Raw genomic sequence first — 17,088 nt, forward strand, 5'->3', positions numbered from 1 at the left:
TCACATTTTGACAGGGCAGATCACCTAAGGACACAAGTTTTGTTTGCTTTAACTTTATCTCTTTCTTAGACAATCTAGTTCGTGTTGCACCACTGTGCAAACTAATGAAGCCTCAGAGGCTTTGCTTAAGTCATTAACCATGGAAATTTAAATACACAGTTTTCTTCTAATGGTAAACAATTGCATGATAACAACTTGGCCAAGAAAATCAATGTCAGTGAAAACTATAGTTGCATTGTTAATGTTTTAGCCAGGAGGATTTCACATAGTTATACATATAACCTCTGTAACACTGTTATAGTACATGTATTAGGTAGGTATGATTCTTCATTAATTAAAAAATGTAATATTTTCCGAGTCAGTTAACAAGGCATTTAAATCACAAAACATGCTTCTGTGGAATAAGTCAAGCCTCTCAACCTTCTTTTGTCTTGGCGCACAGATCCTCAATCTCCAAATTAGTTTTGTATCTGTTGACATTTGATTGTCTATTCTTTACATCACATATTAAAACCACATTATATTAATGCCAATGTAACAGTTAATTCTATGACATTAGAAGACATATACAATATGCAGAATTCTCAGTATTGCCAGTACGTTCCGATGTGCCACTTTTTTTCCTATCAAATGCAGTTAGACAAATGTTTATTCTATTAAAGCACATTTTCCAAAATACAGCATAATTCAAAGTGATCCCCAATCCATATAGGACATATATACAAATTCACTCTAGTGCACTAACTTAACATGGTTAGTAACACCATCACTAAAGTCAGGCATATTTTACCTGATATAATATACCCAATAAACAATGCTTCTCAACAGTGTATGGCAAATTACAAATCACTGAGGCTAATTTTAGCATGTGTGTTTACTTGAGTTTATACATCTCCAGTCTTTAACTATCTATGTAGTTTCTTAAAATTCTTTCGAATATCTTTCAGTTGTTTCAGTTCAAACTCTTTTTTCAAAACCTGTTTTGTACTGTGCAAATCATCACATATTGAAACTACATTATATCGATGCCAATGTAACAGTCACTTGTATGACATTAAAAGACATATTCAGTACAATAGAATTCTCATCGTTTGTCATTTTTAGAAATCGGCAAAGTTTAGCCGTGCAAAAGATAATGTAGAACAGGCCCTGCTCCACTGACCTACACACGTAGCTTATTAGTGTGTTTATTCACAGAAAAGCAGCTGACACAGCATCAGCCCATGTGATAAATAGGACCATCTGTGTGTTATATGCATCAAAATAAAAACACCCCATTAAGAAGTACACGTACAAGGCCAAGGTCCATGTATGTATTAGTGTATTTTGTTACTTGGAGTTTTAATGGTATAACTCAAACTATATAAACAGAGTTTACGTGTAATATTCCTTCTACTACACAACACTACACAAACAGTGGCAAATTGCTTTTCTCCCAAGCCTGTTTAATGAATGAACCAATCACGCTTTAATGGCACAATCTACGGAGGAGTGCTTCATGTTTGGAGACTTTCTCCATACCAGACGCAGTTTGTGAGTGCAGAATTATCTGTTGACATTGTGAAAATATATATACATTTGGTTTATGGATTCCAACAGATGTAACATATACAGCTTCAAGTTAAAGCTGTACACCCTGTAACTATTCCTTACTTGGATCACAGGGCATTCTAATTTATCATGAAGAGCACCGATGAAACAAGTGGAGAGCCTGACTTTTTATTATGTTTTTTAGGTGAATGTTTTACATAATTTACTTTTCATGGAACACAGTGGAAGCTACCATTGTCTTTAGCATTCATATAATTTGTTACATCTGCCATTATGAATTGAATGATGTTTTCTTGTAGTATTAGTATTATCTTTTGCTTGATACAGTGATTTTACTGAAATTAATGTCTGTTTATTCTTATCACTGCAGTTGCATTTCATTATTTATAGCTTGAATAATTCAATTCAGAGATCCTCCTGTACGGTTTAGCTCTTCCTCAGGTTATGTTTTTAGAACTTGGTGCTCTTGATCTTGAGTTTCCTTTGTGTGTTTCACTTGTATTCTTTTGAAAGTGTTTACTTGTTTTATCTAATCTTTGTAATGTGTGTCTTTAATTCAGGATTATGATGTTTTCTGAATGTTGATGAGAAAAATACATGCCGATGGAGCACACGTGAGACCTGCAGCATGTGCACTTGCATGATGACAATTAGAATTTGTGTACTTTTCAACTACTATAGGACATTTTGTCGCAGTAGGTCAAATATGATAATGCTGCACACCTTGAAATTAATTCTGCAGCTTTTGCTCAGTTCATATGAATACCTCAATTAGGATCTCTGAAAGTCAAATTTAGCCTGCCTTAAAAATAGTCTAAATCATTATTATAGACCCTGGGACTTAGTATTATCCACTGGTCGGGCTAAGATGCTTATACATCAGCAATCTAGGGAACCAGGCATCTGGACAGCAGTGCTGGAGCACACAATGACTTCCCATTAATGGGCTGCGGAGCATTGGGAGAGCCAACTCCGAGCAGAGATTTCCATGTGGATGTGACCTATGGCACAGGGGTACCTGCCCCTAGCCATCTGCACTGATTTGACAAATTATTCTATATCAAAGGCCTCGGCACTGATTTGGGTGGTAATTGATTGGAAGTGAGGCCCTCAAATCCCTGATTGATTTAGCTGGATGTTGGGGATAGAGGAGGGTAAGAAAGAGAGTGCAGCACAGGAGATCTGGGAATTATAAAGAGCTTTGCCTCATTTGCACTAACAAAATGTTGTGCGATATGCAATTTCTACACAAATATGCATGGCATATACATTTTTTTTTGACAGAACCACCCATGACATCTCTGTTTCTGTTTCTTTTTTCTAATGCAACCATCAGAATATCCAATTTGTTAGTGTGAAGATGGGATTTCACCATTGCAAAAAGAGAAATCTGGTTAGAAATGGAATATTATTCATTTGTTCCACATGAAGGTGTGGTCTGATGCAGATATACGAGCACGACAGGCTGGCTGAGAAGGAGGCACGGATTATATATTCCTTCATAAATGTCCTTTAGATTTCTGACGCTATTAACCCTTGTTGTTGAAATTGTGTAACGAGAGATAATATCAAGCATGCAGGCTGGATTTGTTTGTGAGGATTACCTCATAAATCAGAAGAGCACTGCATTAGACTCGAGCACACACACTGAATACGTACTATGTATGAAATGTAATCTGCTTTATGTTAGGCATACTTCTAAAGGCTTGAATCTCTTTAAAAAGTTATTTTGTAGCAGTTAAACATGTTCTTTAATGAAATTTATAATTTATGGATTTTTCAGTCAAATTACCACTATAAATGTGAATCCAATAATATTTATCTATAGGGTGTTCCACATGTGACCTTAAAATCTGTTGAAAATAGAAAGCTTGTACAATTTAACAGCTGTGACCAGTCCTTTCAAGTTAGTCATGTTAGTCATACAGTTCGTGGATGCTTTGTAGATAAGCACGGAGACTGCAGAGCCCTGCTAATGCAACTGTGACAGCGATGCTACATACATACAGGGCTACCGTCTTTATTACACGACGGGCTGGATTCACCGCATACCGTTTGCCATTTGACACAGACATGAGGTGCTTGCTATTGACAGGTTCTGCACAGAACTGGTCCCAGAGGTCACAAATGACCTTTGGATTGTCTTTTTTTCAGTCACAACAAATTATTTGTTTGACGATGGCCACCAATGCAACCCCGGGCACTCTGATGGAGCCGTGGGTTGTCGCGGCTTGTCCTTTGCGATCACATTTGCCTTGTATGAATAGTGCGCTTGTGTGTGTGCGTGAGACGGGTTGAGTGAGTGAATGTGTGTGTGTGTCTCTGTGCTTGCAGGACATGCATGTGGACGTACGTATTCAGGAAGATGCCTCACCAGCGGCCCATAGTTGGCTTGATGCCTTAAACTAATCTTAAATGCTGCATGACTAGCCTCTTGTTTGGATGCCAGAGGGATTTTCTTTTATTATACAGAATGAATCATCATTAAGATGTGCTTCTTCACTGGCCTTTCCTTGGCTCAAATGCTGCTGCCCACAGGATCTTTTCAGCACTTTATCTGTGGCAATCAGCGTGTTTGCATTTGCACCCTAATCAGACCTTTTAAAGGATAAAGTGTGCTTTAAGAAGCAGCGTGTCTGTCTCGCATGTCTGTCACTCAACTTCTACATTGTTAGGTGAAATTTCACAAGAGCGGTTCTCATCTTGTGCGCTCAGTTAAGCTGTGAAATGACTTGGAGCTGAACGGCTTTAGTTTGCCTTCGCAATTGCAGAGCTGGCGGAAACAGGACGCAGTGCAGGCCCCATACCGTCGGAGGTGCTTGATCCCCACCCCCATCCTCGCCCACTCCATCTGTCCCCCAACTAGAATGTACGGTTCACTTCGACTCATAACATCTATTTACGCATGCATGCACATTTTCTTACGCAAATGTGTAACAATATAACAATATCAGCCAGAACAGCGCCCTCCAATATCATAATGACTAAATATCTCATATATTTATGTTTTGACACAGAAATAAATAATTATCTTTTTATAGAATTTTCAGTTTACCATCTCTGCTACAAATGTGATTGTACAGCAATGTGTATGCATGTGCACAGCCCTCTTCGACATGCTTTGCTATCCTGTTGTGCTGTAATGAGAAACTGTTATTCACACCCGAGATTCAGAAGAAAACCTTGTGAAAAACTGACACAATGTTCTACTGCCTGAAGCCTAGTGTCAGAAATATGATCTTGCCCTCACCTCTTACCCTGACTGCCGTACTGTAATGATGCTCTGAGGTGAGGCCACTCATCAATTATTCACAGAATGCAAGATTTTCACTTTTTATCTTCTCGCCAGCTAGGAGACCAAAGACGGCCAAAGACAAGTGCAGGCTGCAGAGCATCATCCGCTCGGCCGAGAGGGTTATTGGCTGCAATCTGCCATCTCTCCAGGTCCTGTTCACTTCTAGGTCAATGAAGCGGGCCAGAAGGATTGTCACTGACCCCTCCCACCCTGGACACTCCCTGTTCGAGTCCCTCCCCTCTGGTAGGAGGCTGCGGTCCATCAGGACAAAGACCTCCCGCCACACCAAAAGTGTTTTCCCGTCGGCAGTCGGGCTCATCAATGGAGCCCGGGTCCCCCTCCTTCCTCTCTCCTTCCTCTTCCTTCTTCTTCCTTCTTCTTCTTCTTCTTCTTCTTCTTCCTACTCCTCCTCCCTCTTCTTCCCTCCTGGAGGCCTCCTCCACACACGTCACTTTAACATGCACTTTTAACTTAAACACACGTCACATGTAACATACACTTTAACTTAAAACACACATGTCTCTTGAAACACACACCTAAACTCTAACGTTATTTGTTTATCTTTGTTTATCTTTATCTTATTTGTTTATCTTTATTTATCTTATCTTATACTTAAGTTAATACACACTTTGCACTGTTGCTGTCACGTTGATTGTTGTTTGTCATGTCAAATGTTGAACCTTTCGCCAAAAAAATCCTCGTTTGTGTAAACATTCCTGGCAATAAACGGATTCTGACTCTGACTGAGACCATTTAAGAAGAATAGAGGAGGAAAAAAAGGAAAAGAGAGAGAAAGAGAGCAAAAGCAGCAAACCGCTTGGCAGAAGAATAAGAGTGCTTGCTGTGGACAGACAATGCTCTTGATGTGAGTTATAATTGTAGTTTAACAACGTGTGGACCTCTGGGACTTTCAGTATGCAATATATGGCCTTTAGACTTGGATCGCTATGGAAACCAAAGGCCCTAAAAGACCTGCAGTGCCCACTCACTCGGACAGCCGTTAATCATCTTCGCTTAGATCCTGGCACTGCAGAATTTGGCCAATGTGTCAAGAAGCAATTATATATACTTAGTGCTCGGGCACCCGATCTCCTCCCTCCCCTGTCTTTCCTCGCTCTCACACTCTTAATATAATCACAGAGTAGTCAGTTTAAAAGCCTTCTGTTCATTCCACTATCTATCTGGGGGATGCACACACAATGCAGATGAAAAGAAGTGTAAAAGGACAGAGGATATTCTATTTTGAGAGGCAATATAATCAGAATATTCTTTTTATATAAATCAAATCCAGCCATTTACTCTTTTTAGCAGCCTCCAGAGCTGACTGACATACTGAATTAGCCCAGCTGGCCCATTGCATTCACTGCACATATTGGGTTGGTGCGGATCATGGAGACTAATGTGAGCTGACTAGAGGGAGATTATGTTGCGCTGCTAACAGCTAAAAATTGAATAACACGATCCGCAAACCCACGGTGTTCCCCCATTTCCTCGGCCCTGATCAGCTGTGTGAAAATGGAACGAGATTGAGTGAGCGAGGGAGAGAGTGAGATGTGGCGGCCAGAAATAACGGGACGAACACAGACACGCTCGAGCGAAAGAGCAAGAAGTGCTCCTGTGTTAAACATCTGCAACACACCGTCCTACACCAGACTACTTCAGACTGAGGCTACCTGAATGTGAAAAGTGCAAATGATATGTGAAGGACATGCCGTGTTGACAGACTTCCAAACATAAGTTGATTGCCTTCTCTGTGATTTACCAATGACAGAATGGGGGAGACGTAGGCCTATCGTATTTTATTATTACTCACTGTCCGACTACCATCCAACGCTTTCAATGCCAGCAAAGTCATTTCCGACAGCTAGCTGTGCGTTAGCGATGTAGAGGAGTGTTAGGCTTTGAACAGTTGATGACAGGCTGTCAGACAGCTCCCCTCTATTGGGCTCCTTTTACCAAGGTCCACTCTTGCAACAAGCCACTCTCCACCGTACCAGCCATTCATCCAGAAAAGGACACAGGCATTTTTGACACATTTGGTGCTAAGTGAACTGAAATTGTGTGAATTTCACTACATAGCACGTTATCACATTTGCAAGAGGCATGCGCCAGGAGCAGGAACTGAAGAGGAAAGTGACTTCAATGTGTGGAAATGACTTGAGAGCATCAGAGTGAAGTGAAGACTTTGACTGTGCATGTACAGGACTAATTATCGTTGAATAAATCTGCCGTTTTCGCCTCTTGTCAAATACATGTTATACCATAATGAAATGCAGAGACAAAAATAGCTGAGAGAGGTGCAAAATATGCTTGCTTTTAAGTGAAAATGTGACTTTTTTAGAACAATTGATAAGGAAATTAATTTGCACATTGTTTTTGTGAAAGTGTGGTGCATAGAACATTAAATATGTGAAAACATCAGAATGGTCTTGACATGATATAAAGCTAATGTACGAATGTGATATGTGAGTTGGCACACACACAAAAGCTGTAAATGCGAACAATAGTTGTTACTTTACATATTGTTGCTGATCCCTTGTCTGAAAGCACAGCTTACCTTATGAGGACAAATGGGGAGCGGTGAGTTGAAAGACTTCTCCGGTGTCTGGCTCAGGTTCTACAAGAAAAAACACATTATTAGGGACATGTTTTCTGTGGAGTGCATCTCCGAGGCAAACCTTCAGTGATAGCAGTTGCAGCTTATTTCCCCGTCCTTAACATTAGAATTTGTGCAATATATTTTAGAGGGGTTAAGCTACTTGCAATCTTTGCAGGCCACTAATTCAAAACCAAAGCTTTTGTTGACAGTTGTATTTTAAATCTTTATCTTGACAATATCATCTTATCGTCAACCATGTGAGTGGGTATAGTGATGTGCTTTGGTTGGTTTTCCAGTTTCCCCTTCCTTTGTTCCCACCATGACGATTTTAAATCCTCCTTTGTGAGACGATTTCACTGAACATATGTTCAGACTCTTGCACACAGCTCATTTTTTTAGGTTAAATGATTATCACGTTGTTAATACACCAATACATCACTCAGATACAAGAAAACACCATTAAAAAGCTGACGCAAGGTAAGCCAACAAGCCAACAACAGATGGCCTGCTGCTTGTGATTATGCAAAGATCCAAAGTATTTGCATACTCACAATGCCATCATAAAAAAGAGAAAACAAGAAGCCATCTTGAGTTGACCTCGGTGAGAAATGAAAAGAGAGATGAGGGAAGTAAACCCAGCAGGGATGTGGATGAGCTCCGCAAACCTTTTTGGGAATCTACCAAAGGCCTGCCTCCCGGGAAGGCCCTGTTGATTTCCAAGCAGGTGCTTTCAGTTATGCCCTCATATCCAATTATGTGCCTGTGGTATGTCTGATGCTCCCTGACACTATTAATGGCTGCCTTATGGTATCACCAGGACAGATGACACACTCAACTCTCCAGACTCTTAACATCTATATTTTATTGCAACATAGAAGGAGAACACCTCTCTGGCCGAGGCAACTCCGAGAGTAAAAAAAGAAGAAGAAAAAAACAGCCAGGCTTTCACTGCAGCATTAAATATAAATGAATAAATGGGCCTTGCTGGGCTGATGGAATAAGTAGACACACGTTTCCCTACAGATTGAGTAGACTATATGACCATGATATCGTAATTGATGTGACAAATAATTATGACTTATTTTCTTTGGGGATAAATGGAATTTGCTTTCGAGTGCTTTGCATGTGTGAGGATGGTATGAATTACAGTGGGGGAAACAGATTGACCTTGATTCCAAGCAGTCTCAAATATTGTGACTTCTATTTTTTTATATTGCATATTCAAGGAGATGAACACAAATCTGAGGACATTCCAATGACCTGAACCCCAGCTTTTACAATATGCAGATGGTTCTGGCATGTGCCACTATTGACAATCATCGGTAATAATATAACCATATAACTCATTCAATCTAGAATGGCTGGTCTCATGTGATACTAACAAAAGGAAAAGGTCTAAGTCTTTTGTTTAATCTATGTCAGAAATCAGAAGAGAAAATTGCTAAAGTCACTAAGCAGCAAATGTTGGAATATATTTCATGCCTGTTTAGATTTGAGGCAAAAATATGGTTTCTATTTAATCTTCGTCATTCAATTTGAAGGCACAAATGATGCAGAAGAAATATTATCAAATACAAATATAATGTGTTTCTGCATGGATTCAGTGCTTTATTTCATATAACAAAAGGATTCTGTTCAAGCATGATGCCAACCATAGATAATCTCAATAATTCTCCCTCTCTTGGACACAAACACAATCACATAGGAAGATCTCCCCAGGCTATAATCAGTGTTTTATTTTTTACAGTCCCCCCCCTCCTATTGCAATCTCATTTTATTCTTTGAGCAGAGGAAAATGTCACTTTTCATTTAGGCCATGTTCCTTCGTCACATAGCTCCAGTGTAAAAAAAGTAATAATTAATCATTAATTTTTCTATCAATACGGAAAGCACGCAGCTTCATGAGCAATAAGTCATAGTCCCTGTTTTTACAGGAAACACAAATGCAATGATGCTTACGTTATCAGGTGATAAATCATGAATAGAAAAGCAATGGAAGGAAAACACATTTTTCAACTCACCTTTTGGTCTGGAACATTTCGCATCTGATATGCAAACATTATTGACAAGGCTTGCAACTGAGAGCTTTGGATTACACCATATATTGATGTTTTAGTCTTTTCGGAGCACTTGAGGTGGTTCTAGTCATTTGATGAGGCCCAGAGAGCACAAGGCTATGATACACAACAACATTTATTTTCTGAGGAAACGGAAAGATAACTAAAACATGATGCCTCTTTGTCTGATTTCTTCGATACATGCTGATTTAGCAAGAATCCAAGTTGTTGTTTTTTTCAGGGTTATTCTTACCCTTAAACTAAACTAATCTACACATTAGCAAAGTAATTATGTACTTACGGTATAGTGGTATTGTAGCGGCAATATAACGGTATAATAGAACTATCCAACTCAAGCTTTTTCAAAAGAAATATGAAACCAAACCATGTATAACTTCCTTTCTGTTTCTATGTGCCAGATGTAGTATATAGTAGTCTGGTCACATTCAACAAGCCAACTTCCCTTACAAGTCCCCTGAAAAACAAGAGCACTATTCAGTACTGAGTGGACAGGGACTTGTGGCACGTTTGTGTTTCTAGCTCCATCAGCTCAGCCTCCACTCTCCACACACACAAGGAGGCTTTATTCTGTCGTCCTCCCCACCAACATCAAAAGGGCCAAGCTACATTTAGTAAATTGCATTTCCAGCAGCTAGTTACTGCGTTGCTTACTCTGTTGCCACCCTGACAATGTCCCCCCCCCCAGACCCCCAGCACCACACCTCAATAAATTATAGTACTCTCACTAGGATTAAAGGAGTAATATAGTTCAAGGATTATCAAATGCCTTTGATCATGTGACTGCCATGTTTTTGATCTGCAGCACACAGCACCAAATATATTATCTTTTTCTTGCTTTCTGTCTCTGTCCCTCTCCATGGATTTCCCTTTGTGTGATGGTTCTCTGCAGTGTGAGAATACCTCTTGACAAGCACTGAAAGTAGACTGCAACACAAATCACACTTGCCTAAAACACACGTGTTATGGAAGAAAAAGCTGTCTTGTGTTTGATTAGCACATTGAAAACGTGCAAAGAGAATAAGATGCATTAATATGTTAGCCATTAATCGTTTTTATACAGTCCTTTACAGCCATCCGAGTCCATATTAAATTTACTGTTTTCCCTCATTCGATGCAGTGACCCATATGTTTTGAATATTAAAAAAAGCAACCAGAGATTATTTGAAACAGGAAGTAAGGTCTCAGATACCTCAACCTCCAACCGTACCCCCAACTGCACGCTGCTGCTGTTCATTAGCAATTTCTGAGCCTTCGGCTATTTTGCAGTGTTTCAATCCCTGCATTATTATTATTTACTGGCTGACTTGGACATGCAATCAAAGGTGCACGCAATATGTGCAACACTTGTATCGTAAAGCCTTTTCCACGATGCCCAGACTAAAACCTTATAACTGCGAGCCAGGTGATTACGTGCCTCAGATTTAGTCAACATACCTGAAACAAGTTCTTTATCCTCATTGTACGATCACCCCCTATTAATGTCATTGCCAAGAAAGAAACGGCACGTATCAAAACAATTATTTTGATGTGGCTTCGAGCAACCTAACATTTCAATGTGAATGGCACTCGAACCTTGAATCATTATAAGGCGTGGTTGAATTTAATTTTAATGGGTAAAAGCCTACCAGGCTTGTATACTGTCTACATTACATTACATTACATGTCATTTAGCAGACGCTTTTATCCAAAGCGACTTACAATAAGTGCAATTTCAAGTACAAGTACAAACTAAGAACAACAAGAATAGGAAGTAACATTTCATAACATAACGAACAAAAGTACCATAAGTAAAAGTAGCTATGCTGCTAGAAGTGTGCCTAATCTGTGTTTTAATCCATATATAAAAAAGGTGGTGTGTTTTCAGTCCGATGGAAGAGGTAGAAGATGCTGTGTCCCCTGCTGTCCTGGGGAGCTGCACCACTGAGGAGCCAAGACAGCTGAGCCAGGAGTGATGAGGATAGAGGCAGGGCAGGAGGGGCAGGTCGATGAGCTGTCGTTGCGATGTTGAGTTGCTGGTGCGGTATGTGCATGATCCTGGGTGTGACGGGCGTAATCCGGGCAGATCGGACAGGGCCGCGATCCGTCAGAGCGGAAGACCAGTGACCCAGCCACCAAGAGCGGAGCAGCAGAGGAGTGGGAGGTGTGAGGAAGTGGGGGGGTGTGAAGGGTGTGTGAAAGTGAGCTGCTGATGAGCTGCAGCTGCGATGAGATGGGGGGCAGCCAGAGCAGCCCAGGGCGGAGGGAAGTCAGGGAGAGGCAGTAGTCGAGGTCGCCTGAGAACCTGCGCCTTGAGTAAGAAGAGGCCTGATTCTCCTGATGTTGTGCAGCATGTATGTGCAGCAGCATGTACCGACAGGCTCGCGTCGCAGCGATGTTGGCTCGCAGCGAGAGGAGTTGACTGGACCTGCCAAGTCATTAGATATACCCTGTCAGTCAAGCTGAGGCACACAGAAACAATATTCAGACAGGTTAACTAGACATAAGCATGCTGCCTTCCATCTCCGTCCCTGCTTGGCATGTTTATCTAGTCTTCAGTGTCTTTAGTGCAGTACTGTGCATATGCATACAGAATGATGAAGGTTCAGAAACTAGTGCCTGAAGGAAGCTGCACATATAGCACAAGCCCTTTGAAATGGTGCCATGGTGAGCCTCATTTGCAAAGCAATTTGACAACAAAAGTAAAATAATCTACAACTTCAAACCAAATTCTGGAGATGCCAACTGGTGCGGCTCTGCCATTTGCTCAGAGAGGGAACTCAAGGGGGTTACATCCGGTGTCCTGTGTGTGTGCATCTGACATGGCTTATGTGCAGACCTAGCATTGCACCAGTGCAATGTCATGATTGCTTTGGCAAGGAAAGAGACCCTAATTTACATGAGAGAGAGTCCTAGAAGCACACGGGGGCTTCCCTTTGACCAAGGTGCCAACAAGCCTCGAGAAAAACAAAGTAATTACAACCTACAAAGCTAATGTGTTTAGAACTAACTCACTATCAGTCATTACAATAGACAGAATCTGGTATAATACAATATATGATAAAATGGTGGGGTCTCATTCCTTAGTATATGCACTCTAATCAAATTTAGGATTCATGGTTTCATGAATGAATGTACGCTATGCAAACCGTCCAGTACATATGTTATTCTCCCCAAGTAGACTAGAATCCAATACATCTCCAAAATTAAGCCTTCGACCACTATCCACTCGATCACCAGTGGAGATTTTGTGTTTATTAAACAGTCTTCAGTGCCGTGGATTGTTTTGATAAGTGCAATATTGCTGTGGATTAACTAGAACAGGATGGCATAGCATGCGGGTTTATGATAATCTAAAATGTGTCTGGAAAGCTTAATATTGTTTTTACTGCCTTTACAACTGCTTTGACATTTCATTAGGTTTTCAGAAACCTGATACCTCCAGAAAAGGCACAGGCAGATAAGGTTTAAACTAAGAAATATAAATGTTGTGGACCACAATACATGCAGGGCATAATGGCTCAACAAAGTACCAGTGCTGAGCATATGATATCTTTTAAAAATCAGTTCACACAGTTTCTATCTTCTTTAATTTCAAGCTTTCGTATTTCTATTGACTCTGTCAGCTACAGTGCATGGCCTTCAGGTGAAGGAGGTGGCAACTTTATTCATTTATATATGTATATATATGTTTATATATATATATATATATATATGTATATGCTGTGTATGCGCTCATACTGAAGATCAAGCTCTACATCAATATTAAATACAAAACAACATTTATAAAACAATGTTATATTTAATTTAGTTTCTGCCAAACTGTAAATGGATAGCATCATCTGATGACTGTATTTGTTGCCAGATCACGATGGGAAAAATGTCTTGTAATGTATCAAAAAAACATTCTGAATCAATAATGAATTAATGAGTATCATATTTGCGTGATATCAAATTGAAAGAAAAACACTTTTTGATGAATATTTCTGTAATTATCTTGAGTGAGTTGTGCACATTTCCTGGTTTATAAGGGGATAGGTCTCCTTGGATTTAGTTGGATGTAACAACATGTGTGTTTAGAAATGTGTGAATAGTACACACTGTTGGTGACCAAACAGGCAAACACTACAACATGGTCATCGCTCAGAGAGTTTGGAGAGGATACAAATTGAGGCCACGAGAAGAGAGACTGTGTGCTGAAAAGCTCCTCTAATTCAGTACTATGTTGGGTGACGTTCAAAGATAACTACTCTGGCATTGTCTTGATGAGAACGCCTTGCCTCATTTAAGTGTCTTTGGGATCTGGATCAGTCTACATTGTGGGAGTCTGACGTGTACACTTGACCATATAATGTGGTGTGCTTGTCACAACCCGGAATGCATTTCTCTCTTCAAAGTATATTTCTTGGCCTGCTCTCGTCACTCACTCTCTCTAACCAATTTGTCATTCTAAGCCTAGCCTCTCTGCTGCCAGCGCCTAGATGATAGCAGCGGGCCTCTCTGATCCAGGCAGTGGCGAGGGAGCAGGCCAAGTGTTACGCGAGCCACCCTGGGACACCGAGCAGGCGCTTCTGCCGGCTGATGCACGCCTCCACGGCCGAGAGAAACTGGCTTTGCAGATGCTTTCAATTCGACACAGAGTGGAGCTCATCTACTTTGTGGGGACATTTGCTTTGTGTTTGTACACTGCATTTGTGCTTGTTTGTATTTTGTGCACAAGTTTGCATGAACGTGCACGTGTGTGTGTGTCGGAGAGATTAAGAGGGGTCTGTACGGATTTGTATGTGCGCGTTTGTGCATGACTGAATATACGTGTGTGTGCACGCATGAGAGTGTGTGAAGCTGCTTTTTTATATAAAGACACAATTATCCTGAAATGAGGCTGAGCTTCTTTTTCTTTTTTGGGTTCATAAATATGGTATTCGAGAAGTTTTGATGATCTCCTACTTTTCTGCTGAGGTCCTTAGAAGTCAATCGTGTCACCATGTTCCTCTATTGGCAGACCTTCCACTCAATAGCAAAAGGCAACACAACACTGTCGTTCATCACTTTATTATTCCTGTTTTAAACAACCGTTAATGCCCTCATTCAGATGCTTGAAGGCCACTTTGCTGTTAAGCTTATCAGCAACAGTCCACCAATTTACTGGTGCAGTTCTCTCTCTCGTCGGGTGAGCAGTGCATTAAGTGTGTTCAAAATGATATGAGCAGTACATTGTTATTGACTGCTTCTCACGGTCAGGCAAAACTTAATTTTGATAAATGAAAATAAATGCCACCTCATCAAGTCAAATTACCAAGTAAATGTTTTATGGATTAGCAAATCCACTCTCCTCAGCATGCCTTTTTGAGTAAAGGAATGATTAAAAACCCCAGTAGCGTTTGATTGAGATGATACAAAATGGTGCATTTGAGGAAAAAATGTATGCAACACTATTTGAAAGTACATTTATTAAACGTATGCTAAACATTTCGGTTTGTCAAATTACAGAAAAGCCGCTCTGTTTTGATGAGCAGTCTCTTCAGAGGTGCTTGACATCGACCTTTCGGGGCCCCTGTGTGTTTCATGTTGCAGCCCAGGGGTCCCCAAACTTTTTCCTGAGAGGGCCACTAACGTTTCCCTTGTCTACTGGAGGGCCAGCCGGGGGTGGGGGGGAGTGTTGACGCCACTCGCTGTGAGCACTGAGCTGCGCGTGCGGACAGCATTTAACGGAGCGGAGCAGCGCGTGCGCTCTGATTGTGCATTCTTTTAATGAAGTATCGATACTAAAAATATGCTAAATCATATCGTGCAGGTACTTTGTTAGTATCGCTACAGCGTGACAGCAGTAGATGTAGCGGACTAACATTCAAGCTAACCTAACTTCCCAAACGCTGTCGACATCTGAACGCTGATTGGCCGAGACTCGACACGTCCCATCAAAGATGTTTTATTGCGAAGAGCACCACTTCACATTTTCTCCGCGTCTCACTGCAATCTCAACGGCAGCGGGCCAGGTGAAAAAAATAATAAATCGGAACGCGTCTCTGGTATTGTTCAGGGGGCCGGACCAAATGTGGAGGCGGGCCGGACTCGGCCCGCGGGCCGTAGTTTGGGGACCACTGTTGCAGCCCTTTGCAATAGTGTTTAGGGTGACATTATGCATGGGGAATGCATTTTCACAGGAGTAGAGGTATTTATCTTGGCTCCCCACCATTCCGAACCCAACAACCGGCAGCCTTAAAGACCCCTTCCTTCATCTGCATGACAATTGAGACTTGAAGTCGCTCGTGGAATGCTTCGCCCGAGCTTGCTCGTACCCATCTCGCAGAGGAACACCAGCATTTGATTGGAAATTAATCTTGAAGGCTCCAATCAGTTTCCTTTGTATAGGCACAGTTAACACGTGTGTGACTGCTCCTTGAGCACTGATGGCAGAGACATGGGCGATTAAGGCCAGGGTCTCAATCAAACCAGCTGTGAGCCATTCCCCCTATGGCACTGGTTGTGCCAGGCATGTGTTCCACACTACTAGCAGGCAGTGTGCCTCGACCAACCCCGAAGTCTGGGGAGTCACTGCCACACATGAACCAGGACATGAAGGCAAATTGGGGTTTAAGCAACACAAACCTTTTTCAGAGGCGGAGCAGCTATGCAAGCAGAAATAATCTCATTGGTTGCGTGAAACCTCAGTGGAGGTTTTTTCTGTCCAGGCAGCAGGCATGGGCTAAGACAGTAGGTAGCTAATAGGAAGAATCCAAGTGCTCTCATTGGGTCAAAGAATGCAATTAGGATTGGGCGATAATAATTTATCGTCATTCATTGGAATCATATTGTGACACATTAATAATCCCCAAATCTGATTTTTGTTTTGCACGAAAGTGCTTAACTTAATGAGAAGTAAATGTGTCAAGTATTCAATTCACACACGAGTAATCAAAATCCTGTAGTTTTAGGAAAACATGCTATTTTGTGAGAAAATGATATGACTTATATGTTGATAGAAGTGTGTTCCCTTATAGCCCGGTCCTAAATACCAATAAGCCATACATGAAACAAGAAATCTGGGCCATTTGTATCCCTAGTTAAAAAACAATTTGTATAAACTTTCTAAACATCATATAATAATAATAATCAAATAAATCAATAGAAAAATAAACTTCATAAATCATCAGATGTGTTCATTTCAATAACAACACATTGTAGCATGAGCCGATGTATCTATATCAATTACATTTTACCGTATTGAATACGCACGCATTCACCACATCCTCCCTTCTGCTGAAGGGACTCGTCACAATGGGAGAAGGTCTACTTTTGTGAATACTCGTTTAGTTTTGACATAGTATGACCCTCATTTTTTAATTTACGTTCCACAAACAAATGTCACTGTTTATTCATTCCATAGGCAGTCATTGATATCTAACAGAGAATAGTTCATACCAGCCATATAAACTGAGAAATTACAAACCAAGTAGGCCTTTTACCAAGCCAAGACTAAACCTCACATTCCCAGAAATTCTATAAATAGCAGTTTAAAATAAAATGTTGGCGTATTTATTTAATTAATATAGCGGGGAAAAAATTATTAAAGCATATTGTTTTAGACA

General features: G+C 40.8%; 1 protein-coding gene across 1 annotated transcript in view; it reads right to left on the reverse strand.

Annotated features, from left to right (window-relative positions):
- Positions 1–17,088, reverse strand: part of pcdh11 (protocadherin 11) — a 126,291-nt gene that overhangs the window by 62,990 nt on the left and 46,213 nt on the right. The window contains exon 4 of the mRNA XM_056439250.1: positions 7,404–7,463. Within this exon, the coding sequence (XP_056295225.1) occupies positions 7,404–7,463 (60 nt within the window). The remainder of the gene's footprint in view (positions 1–7,403; positions 7,464–17,088) is intronic.

Source organism: Pseudoliparis swirei, chromosome 19 (genome assembly GCF_029220125.1).
Source record: "Pseudoliparis swirei isolate HS2019 ecotype Mariana Trench chromosome 19, NWPU_hadal_v1, whole genome shotgun sequence".
Taxonomy (NCBI): domain Eukaryota; kingdom Metazoa; phylum Chordata; class Actinopteri; order Perciformes; family Liparidae; genus Pseudoliparis; species Pseudoliparis swirei.